Raw genomic sequence first — 11106 nt, forward strand, 5'->3', positions numbered from 1 at the left:
CTCTCTCTTCCCTTTTTTGAAGATGGGGACCACGTTAGCTATCTTCCAGTCATCTGGCACCTGGCCCGAGCACCACGAGCGCTTGTAAAGCTGTGCCAAGGGCCCTGCAATAACCCCAGCTAGCTCCCTCAACACCCTGGGATGGAGAGCATCTGGACCCGCTGACTTGAACACATCCAGCCCCTCCAGAAGCTCTCTAACCCAGTCGCTCCCCAACCTGAGGTCTGGAGGCGTTCCCCTCGAGTCCATCTGGCATCACAGCAGGGAAGTCCTGATCCCTGCACAAGAAAACGGACGTGAAGAATTGGTTAAAGAGTTCCGCTTTCTCCTCTGGCACAACCACCAGATTGCCCAACGTACTTTGCAGGGGCCCCACATTACCCGGTGCCTTCTTCATCCTCCCTATGTATTTGAAAAAGGACTTTTTATTATCCTTTATCTTGGACGCTAGTCCTAGCTCTATGTCCACCTTAGTTTAATTGGATTTCCTTGTTTTTCCAAGCCAGTGCAGCTACTCATGCAACTAAGGAATGTTATATTGTCTCACGTACAACACACAGGTTTTCCAAAAAACAGTTGCTGGAAATTGGTATGTGTAATATATACAAGGAAATGTGATAAAAGCAGTTCTGCCACTTAATGACGAAAAGCAAAAGTAAAGTCTACACATGATCTACAGGAAGCAAAACAATGAGAAGGATCTTTTCTTCATTTTGCCTTTCAAAAATAAGATGTGTATGTTATAAGTTATCAAGTACAATAGTTACATATATGTTTGCAGGCATGAAACCAAAAATCATTACTACAGCATTTAGTACTTCTAGCTACTCTCTCTTCTGATTTTTCCAGTCTTTACTTCTCATTTCTGTTTCCACCAAAGGTGGCGAGTGTGTGTGTGTCTATGTGTGTATACACAGACACACACACATTAACATATAATATAAAACATGGGTTCAAATTTTATTTTAATTTCCTGATGTTCATGGGTTATTTTTGTAAGAGAAACGAGCAACCCCAATGAGGTAATCCCAATGAGGATCACAGGGAGCAGGAGGGCACACAGCCCCTGTGGCTCACCAAAAGCATCCGAGACTGTCTCCTTGCTAAAAGGGAGGCGTACACCCAATGGAAGGGAGCGGACATCACCAGAGATGACTATACTGCAGTTGCTCGGGGATGTAAGGGGGCAGTCAAGAAGGCCAAGGCAGAGATGGAACTGGGATTATCTTCCCAGATTAAAGACAATAAGAAGTCCTTCTTTAAATACATAGGGGGTAAAAAGAAGGTTCCGGGTAATGTGGGGCCCCTGCAGGACACATTAGGAAATTTGGTCGTCACACCAGATGACAAAACCAATATGTTTAACGATTTCTTTGCCTCCATCTTTCTAAACAGGGACTGGAACAGCCAGGCCCCCGCTGGGGCCCCCTCAGCCCCAAGGGAGGCACACCTGGGCCAAGGGTTAGTAAGGAACTAGTTAGGGAGCTTCTGGAGGGACTGGACGTATTCAAGTCAGCTGGTCCAGACGTTCTCCACCCTAGAGTACTAAAGGAATTGGCTGAGGTCATTGCAGGACCCCTGGCATGGCTTTATGAGCACTCGTGGCGCTCTGGTGTGGTGCCAGAAGACTGGAAGAGGGCCAACATGGTTCCCATCTACAAAAAGGGGAAGAAGGAAGACCAGGAAACTATAGGCCAGTTAGTCTTACCTCAATCCTAGGCAAGCTGTTCGAGAAAATTATTCTGGCACACATCCACGAGGGCCCAGCAGGGGATTTCATGCTTAGGGGCAACCAACATGGGTTCATCAGTGGCAGGTCCTGTCAGACCAACCTGGTAGCCTTCTACAACCAGGTCACCAAATCCTTAGATGCAGGGGTAGCAGTGGACATAGTCTTCCTAGACTTTCAGAGGGCCTTCGACACTGTCTCTCACCCTGTTCTCATTAAGAAACTGGGGGACTGTGGTGTCGACACCCACACAGTCAATTGGGTCGCCAACTGGCTGGAGGGCCGCACCCAGACAGTGGTGGTGGATGGGTCATTTTCAACCTGGAGGGATGTGGGCAGTGGGGTTCCACAGGGCTCAGTCCTCAGGCCCGCACTGTTCAACCTCTTCATCAGTGACTTGGGCGAGGGGGTAAAAAGCACCCTGTTCAAATTTGCTGATGACACTAAGATGTGGGGGGACGTGGGCATGCTAGAAGGGAGGAATAGGCTGTAATCTGACCTAGACAGGTTACATGGGTGGGCGGATGAGAATAGGAAGGGATTCAACACCGACAAGTGCAAAGTGATGCACCTCGAGAGGAAGAACCAGCACCATACCTACAGGTTGGGGAACTCCATTCTTGTCAGTACAGAGGCAGAAAAGGACCTTGGGGTCATCATTGACTCCAAGATGAACATGGGCCAGCAGTGTGGAGATGCAGTCAGGAAGGCCAACCACACCTTGTCATGCATCCACAGATGCATCTCAAGCAGGTCCAAGGAGGTGATCCTCCCCCTCTATGCGGCACTGGTCAGGCCGCACCTGGAGTACTGTGTCCAGTTCAAGAGGGATGTGGACAACATGGAGACGGTCCAGAGGAGGGCCACTCGCATGATCAGGGGGCAGCAGGGCAGGCCCTACAAAGAGAGGCTACGGGACCTGAACCTGTTCAGCCTCCACAAGAGAAGGCTGAGGGGGGATCTAGTGGCCTGTTACAAACTAGTCAGAGGGGACCAGCAAGCATTGGGGGAGTCCCTGTTCCCCCAAGCACTACCAGGACTGACTAGAAATAACGGTCACAAGCTGGCAGACGGTAAATTCAGATTAGACATCAGGAGGCACTACTTCATGGTCAGGGCGGCTAGGATCTGGAACCAACTTCCAAGAGAAGTGGTGCTGGCTCCTACCCTGGGGGTGTTTAAGAGGAGGTTAGATGAACACCTTGCTGGGGTCGTTTGACCCCAGTACTCTTTCCTGCCATGGCAGGGGGTGGGACTTGATGATCTGCTCAGGTCCCTTCTGACCCTAGAAACTATGAAACCCTTATATTCAGACTAATGACTGCTTTCAAGAGTATTAATCAATGTCATCTGAAACAAATGCAGCTTCAAGTGCTAGCTGTACATCCTATCAAAAGATACAAAAGGTGAAATAATTACTCTTCGTTTCCTAAAATCCAGAAAAATTTTTCTTCAGTGACAATCTACCTATAATGAAGAACAGCGTTACAAAAAAGAAAAGCCATGACAAATAGCAAGTGTGCCACATCTTTGTACCTCAAAGGTAAACACAGGGAATCTTACATTTAGGATAACGAATTTAAGGCAAACTTCATCAGTATCATTACTATTATTATTGTACATTACAAATTACATATTATTTTATATATGGTTTCAAATTACTTGATAGAAACATCCAGCTAATAATGATGAGATTTTTTACAGTAAGTTCAAATGACAGTGTTCAGAGATACTTACCACATCTATCGCCTTCCTTGGAGGTTTTTTGGTACCTATATGAAGATAACTGCAGAGGGGAAAAGGAAAAATGGAAATCAGACAAACACCTCCATCCATTTCTGTTGTTAGTTGATAATTTAATAAAATACTTTGAACTAACTGTGGTACATTTAATTAGTGCCAAAAGGATTGCAAATTGTTATCAGTTTTGGTATAGTAAATAAAGGATTGTCTTGGGGTTAAGACACTGAATTGGAACTCAATTTATGTAGATAGGTTCATGACTGCTACAGAGTACTTAGGGCCAGGTTATTTAGAAAGATTTGGGCACCTGAATAGATAGATGAGATATAATCTCAAAATTGATGACACCACTATTTTTAAAATCAGAGTTTAGATGCTACCAAATCTACTTAAGTAGCCCAGGCATGTAAGTTTCTTAGTTGCCATTTTCAAAGCACTGCTGTCACCTTCCAGGTAACAAGCTACTCAGAGCACTAGTTCAAATCAATACCGTGGAGACTAAACAGGGAAATGCCCATTTCACCTGTAGGATTCAAGCTACATAAGGATTTAACCTACATAAGTATCAGGTGTTGCTACTAAGGGCTAGATGTTGCTCCATTAAAATCTGGCCTTTAGTTCTTTAATCTCAGTGCTTTATCTATGCTGAGAGGATAATACTATCTTGTCTTTGATCCTGGCTGTCTCATGTATCTAAAGCAGACTTAAACCCAAAAAACATGGCCTGTCTCTTAATATGTGTCTATATAATGCATAACACAATGGAACTTCCATCTCATTTGATGCTTCATTTATGCACTACCAGAATATAAATAATACACATATTCAATGTTAGTATACTTGGCTGATACTGTAAGTGTAAAAGGACACTCTCAGACTACTGTTTTCATCTTCCATGTGGGCTTGATTAGGAGTACCACCTCTGAATGCTGGAAGCTAACTGGGAGAGGAACAGAGAGGAGAAAATTCTGGATATTTAGAAAATTCACCTTCCTGCTCAGCATCTACTTTCTACCACTAGGAGAGACAAAATAGTGATCTAGGAGAATCAATGGTCTAACCAAGGGGTCCGCAATGTATGGCCCATAGGCTACATTCATCACGCGGAGCCATTTTATTTACCCTGTGGAGGCAGAGGGATTCAGCAGCATTTCTGTGCTGGGGGCATCTGGATGGCAGTGAGAAGCAGCAGTGGTGGCAGTGGAGTGGGGAGTACTGACTGCTGATGTGGCCAAGTGCGGCTCCAGCAACAGCAACATAGACCAGCTTACAAGTGGCCCAGGCATGGGGTTAAGCTCCACTAAAGTGACCCCATTGCCAACCTCTGGTTTAATCCAGTAATTCATAGTTCTTAATGCCTGACAGGCACTTTATTCAGCAGTTTACAGATATGGACCCTAACTCTTTATTTTTTACACTAATAAAATCCAACTAAATTCCAATTTTCTAAAGTCCCTTTTTTGTTTGAAGACTTATTTTTCTTTGTTTGAGGGCTTTTTGTTTGGTAATGGTTTTATCAATGTTATAACTAAATCTTCTCCTATGTCATGAACATTTTTGGTCTTATTTTGAAGAACAAATATAATATGCATGCAACTTACTGAAGGCTTTGCAGCAGCAGTTAACTAATACTATTTCTAGAACTTGTTGTTCCATCAGTAGTGAGTGGCTGTTTCGACTTGATAAGAAACTATATGCATTGATTGTTCATTAAAAAGTACTATGTACATTTCAGTTTCTTGTTCAAATTACAGGGAAAATAATCAGTGGTGCTTTTGGTTAGTCACCACAACTAGTGAGCAACAAAGTTTTATTCAAACACAAATATGGATGGCAATACAAAAAAAAGCAGCTCTTCTCTAAACATTTGTGCAAGCAAAAACATTTTCATGAATACATCTAAAAACAGCATAACAGAGGCATAACAAATGAGTATTCTTGAATACTGCTTTGCGGCATTCAACCAGCCCCAGAAATACCCAGGAATAATCCAATGCCTGCCTTTTGTGGTGTTCATTTTCCACATGCAACAAACAGACATGATCCTGGGCTGTTTAACTGCTGAGTACAACTTTCTTCACAGCAGCAGTGAAACTGATGAGAATCTTCTTACTCTTTTGGTCTTGAGGTCAGGCAGAAGGCAGGCTAGATAATAGACTAAATTAAAGAGGCATAGCATAAGTTTTCTTAAGCAGAGGGCTTACTCCATCAGAGGCTGTGAAGGCACATCTGATCTTCTTTTTGTGTCCTGTCTATTTGAACTATGTTCAAATTTGAATCCAAACACAGTCATATACTACTGCTCAATCTATATATAGCCTTACCATGGTCCTTGCTGGTACACGATTCACTTATACGTGGGGGGACCTGTAGGTATTTTAGTCTGAACATTTCTTCCACATTTGCACGTGGTGTTTGTGTTAGAGTATCCCCACAGTTGCATGTTAACTTGATTCGTACTAACCCTTACTCCGAGGCAGTTCAAACTTCTTCATACTAGCCAATCAAACTATAAGCCTGCAGACAGATGTTTGGCAGTTTTGATTTTCATCCTAACTCCCTCCTGGGTCATCTCTGGTCATGACTGCCACATTTTTATTCATGTGGCTGTCGGTATTTCATCCAGTCGCCATGTTGTAGAAAGGAAACGTCTGTGATTTTAGTCTAGTGGGAGCCACAACGCAGCCATCATCTTATCTTCTCATCTTCGACCTGCCAGGCACCATTCTATTTCCCTTGCTACTGCTCTCCTGATGTCTGGAGAGGCAATTTGGGCAAGTAAGCAGAGACTCCCGATACTGGTTGGTTTAAGGCAGCCAGTAACGCACCTGCAACTTTTGTTCTAAAGTTCTAACTTCTTTTTGTGTGCTCATCCTTCCCAAGCTCAACATGCATATGCAGCTGTCGAACAACAAAAGGCAATCACAGTAGTTCATAACACTGTTGGGTTGCTTCCCCATTAGCTGTAAATGAGATTCTCTACTATGTTGCTCCAGGATCTAACTTTGCACTTCATCTTTTCCACGCATCCTTTATAGGACAGTGTGGTCTCACGTCACCCTTACACAGCGAGGATCCAGGCAGTAGGCAAGCCCTGCTCCATTCCAGGGTAGCTTGAGCTGCTCTGCTTCCAAAAGTTTATACGGGAGGGTGACAACCTTATGGGCAGACCTGCTGCAACTCAGCCTCGCATCCCACACCCCTCGCCCCTTTCCCCCCAGGGCCATACCTGTCCCTTTTCCCTGCCTGACCTCCTGCTCTGCTTTCTGTTCAGCAGCATACTCAAAGGAGGTGCAATGGCATGGCTGTTTCCTCCTTCCAACCATGCCAGAGTCTGAGGACTCAAAAGGTAAGCAACACCCCCTGCCCTCCCCACTTGGATCAATGCAGGTCCCCTCTTCTTATTCCCCGCTCTCCTGCTCGTGGGTGGGACAGCAGGGCAGCACAGCAGGGACGGGGAGCTCCTGCCTGCTGAAGTTGGGCTGCACAGGGACTATGTTCAGCCCAGCACTGTGGCAGCAGGCAGGCACATAGGTTTCCACTCCCTGCTTGCTCCCCACAGGCATTTCCTGCTAATCTGGGAGCAGGCACAGAGAGGGTGAACTTCCCTCCTGTCCACTGCCACCACCATTTTCCTGCCCCTGTTCTGCTCATGTCTCCATGCGGTTTCACTGGGCAGTGTCCACTGGCTCCTTGGATTTGTTTGAGGGCCAGCGGGCGCTGACCAGTGCACTCTGCTCCATGTCCCCCCTTGGAGCACTCATTTTGAACCTTTTGTGTTCACTCCCATCCCTGTTTTGTCTTATTTGTCCCAAGTGATCAGTGATGTGCCTTAGTGGCCCCCTCATCAACAGGGGCTGGTAACTCTACATGGTAGCCTACCTTTGGGAATAGCACATCAAAAGGCCTGTCCAGTGTGGGGTCATTTTCCTGCCCCTGGTCCACTCATGTCTTTGTTAGAAATGCACAGCTTGCATCTTGCACCTGATAAGAAAGAAATACTGCCCAAGGCTCCTTCCTCCCCAGCTTCTCCCTAGTCTTTCTCATGCTGATTACAGAAGCTGGAATTCAATTATCTGTGTCCTTGAAAGGGGGGTGGGATTTGAACTCTTGGCGACCTGTTGTAGTTTCTGGGCATGCTTAATATTTACCTCTCCACCCTGCATATTTAAGTAGCTAATTATACTATACATGCGATGTATGTAGTGATGTAACTACATGTATGCTTGTATGAAACGGAAGTAGCTGTAAGAGTTCCGGTGTCTGCACACGTGCTCAGGAGAGAGAAGATAAATTCCACTTGCAAATACCAATGCTTTATCAGAGTAATCTGAGTACCTGACTCTGCTCTGACCTTTGTTTGCAAACAAATACAACCTTTTATGCCGGCTGATGAGTGTGTGTCTGTGATTTTTGCGAGCCTCCAGAGAAACAAACCACAGTTTATGCATCATCTTTGGGCAGAGTTTCACTGGGCAGCCTCCACCAACTACTTGGACTCATTCAAGGGCCAGCAGGCACTGGCCAGTGCGCTGCTCACTGCACCCTCTCAGAGAGCTCATTTGGACCCTTTCACCATCACTCCTGCCCGCGCTTTCTTTAACCCGATTCAGCTGGTGCCTACCCAACAGCCCCTGCTAATAATGGGGCAGGGGCTCACCACCACTCAGCAGGCAATAAGCTTATGGTGGGAGGGGGAAGGGGAAATTTGTTTGTATTCAAAGCTGAATTAGGCAAATCAGTTCCAAATCCTCTTGATTGAGCAAAACTCAATTGTTTAAACAGCAGATGTGCTGTTATAACCAATAAATATCCTCCTCCCCAGGCTTTTCAGGCAGATGTCCACAATGGATTTGTAAGTATCCTATGTGCACACCCAAGCCCAGAGGCTTGGGGTTCAGATGCCCTCATGTCTCACTTGCCCTTAGCCAATGGCCACAGGAGCAAGCTAGGAAGCAGTCCCCCACTTCCATAAAGCAGGCATGTAGCTGAGATCCTCCCACTGGAAGCTGGCCACTGGAAGGCTAATTACAAGATGCCTAGGGTAGCAGTACGTTAGCATGAGCATCAGTCGTGGAGAAGTGGGGCTGGAAGGGGCCTCCACAGCCCCACGCCCGAGTCAGCATGGCCCCTATCCAGGCCAGCCAGGCCTGGGGACTGCAGCTGCTGCTGCCTCCCACCCCCCACAGAGCCCAGGGCCAGTGGGAAGGAGCTCATCACCCCCCAGGCCAGCGCCTGGCAGGCAGGGAGGGTGGGAGGGAAGGGGAGGGGGAAGGGGAAGGGAGGGATAGAAGTAGGGTTGCCGACTCTGTTGGAATCTGTCCCTGGAGGTTTCATCATGCCACGTACTGATGTTAATTACGGTGCACAGAACTTAGCTCAGGAAGGCAGCTGCACCTTGCCGTTAGAGTTTAAAATCCCACTGGACTATGGCGTACAGCAGCTTCACCACTGAATCCCGATTTGAATGGAGACCCTCTCCCGGCCGGGTGCCTGTGAGAAGCCTCCCGGAGGGCGGGACCCCGGAGGGGGGGGGGGACTGCCGCCCCGCACTCACTCGAGCTTCTTGAAGTGCTCGGGGCCGGCGGCCACGTAGCAGGCGCCGGGCTGCAGCTCGTCCAGGCGGCGCACGAGGCGGCCGCTGCGGGGCGTGTAGAGGGCGCGGACGCCGAAGGGCGGCGCCACCGCCTCGTCCAGCTGCAGCAGCAGCGCGTCCAGCGTGGGCACGCGGCGGCGGTGCAGCACCACGCGGCGCGCCTGGTAGTGCGGGTCGCCGTTGCGGTACACCAGCACCGTGCGGGCCGGCGCCACGTCCATCAGGCTCTCGCGCAGGCGCGGTGCCGGCCCAGGCGCCATGGCCGCTCGCTGCTCGCTCCTGCGCTCCCTTCCTGGCGGGGCCGCCGCGCCGGGGCGTCCCCGGCCCCGCGTGACGTGACTGCGGGGATTGTGACCCCCGGCGCCGCGGTCCTGCACGGGCTGGTCTCCGCGGCAACCGCGCGGCCCCGCACCGCGCCGTGCCTCGGGCCTTCCCCTGCCCCGCCTGGCTCCTCCAGGATGAACTTCGCACGGGCGCCTTGCTGTCCCTGCCTGCCTCCGAGGAGAAACGGGATGCCGTCTCCCCTGTTCTGCAGCATCCCGCCCTGTGTCCTCCCGACGCCCCCGGCTTACTCCTTCACCCACGCACACAGCGAGGGCTGGAGCCCACCCCCGCTCCAAGGCGGGACTAGCCCCAACTACATCATCCCAGCCGGGCCTTACAGGCCGACAAGGACGGAGATGCCAGCACCGCTCTGGACAGCACCTGTTTCAGTGCTTCTCCCCGCTCCCAGTGAGAGAGGGGTTTTTTTCCTAATATGCAACCTAAACCTCCCTTGCTGTGACTTGAAACCATCGCTCCTTGTTCTGCCACACTGCCAGCTAGCCTGAGGAGGGGAAGAAAGGCAATCTTTTTTTTTTTTAATTACAAAATAAAACCCATGTGATTACTCCTGTGGCTTTTGAGCTGCAACAGCTGTTGCCTCAAATCAATCATTTCCACCTAGGACCCATCATGAATTACTCCTTTTAAAAAGATTTCTGGGTTCCTTTAAGGACTTTGTCAGACAGTCTCAGACTGTGGCCCTGAGAAGGGGGGAAGTTTCCAAAGCGGGGGGTGGGGGAGGATAAATGTTGAATTGAAGAACTGCTGACAATTATTATAGGGTTTTGGGGTAGATTTTAACACTTGCTTCCAAGTTAATTAAAGATGAGCAAGCCTTGCCCACCACACCTGGGATTAAACATCTCAAACTATTTTTCTGCTTGTCTGTATCACTCAGGCATATTCTCTTACCAAGTTCAGAGTAAAGACCATCCAAATAAGCCAGTGGGTTAAACTGAGCACCCATGAAGGCAATTAACCTTCTGGGCATTGGTTAATCAATAAGGAAGTAAAAAGCTCCACTCAGTTTTGAGCCAGGTGCCTTCCGATTTATAGTTTGCTACAGACTTCAGTTTTTCTCCATAGTAGGTTGCTGTTTTGGGGATGTGAGAGTTCTCTTGAGACACTACCCTCATTTTCATTAAAAAGAGGTAGGATCTGTTTTGAATGCTATGGAAAAGAATGCTAAGAAACAAAAGTCCTTTTTTTGGGAGTGGTCTACTAAAAGAGTAGCTGGAATTGGTCATATTGGTCTATATCTTATGCTGTTGTATAGGAAACAAGGTGACAACAACAGCAACCAAAACGAAACCACTGCAGAAGAACTGGTTAGGTAAAAAGCCAAACAACAAAAAGGCAATAGAAAGTCTGCCTGAATGATCACACCAGACACCATTGCCAAAAATTGTTACATGAAAATCTGCTATAAGAATTAAAAGACAAGAGTGTAAGATAGAAAAAGTTCATCTTAGACAATATGTGATATGAGAGGAAGGATGTTACAGTGCTGGTTTCGCACTCGAGGTGTGGGACTGCAGGGACATCAGTGGGGGGGGGGCAGTTGCACCCTGTTTTGATTCCTGGTTCACCTAAAGTTTAAAACCAACTGTCCGGGAGTAGCAGCTGCATTTCTATCCAGGCAGTAGCGAGAGAATCAGTTGCCTTCATGGCAACTAAACAGTTAATGACAGATGTTAACAATGCTCTCTCCTTT

At 47.9% G+C, this 11106-nt stretch overlaps 1 protein-coding gene across 1 annotated transcript in view; it reads right to left on the reverse strand.

Annotated features, from left to right (window-relative positions):
• Positions 1-10067, reverse strand: part of DCDC2C (doublecortin domain containing 2C) — a 110400-nt gene extending 100333 nt beyond the window's left edge. The window contains exons 1-2 of the mRNA XM_090032575.1: positions 9030-10067; positions 3467-3515 (exon numbers count right to left, since the gene is read on the reverse strand). Of these exons, the coding sequence (XP_089888701.1) occupies positions 3467-3515; positions 9030-9328 (348 nt within the window). The 5' untranslated portion in view covers positions 9329-10067. The remainder of the gene's footprint in view (positions 1-3466; positions 3516-9029) is intronic.
• Positions 10068-11106: the final 1039 nt, after the last annotated feature.

The sequence above is a fragment of the Crocodylus siamensis genome, chromosome 1 (genome assembly GCF_052110815.1).
Source record: "Crocodylus siamensis isolate JL-2025a chromosome 1, ASM5211081v1, whole genome shotgun sequence".
Lineage (NCBI taxonomy): Eukaryota > Metazoa > Chordata > Crocodylia > Crocodylidae > Crocodylus > Crocodylus siamensis.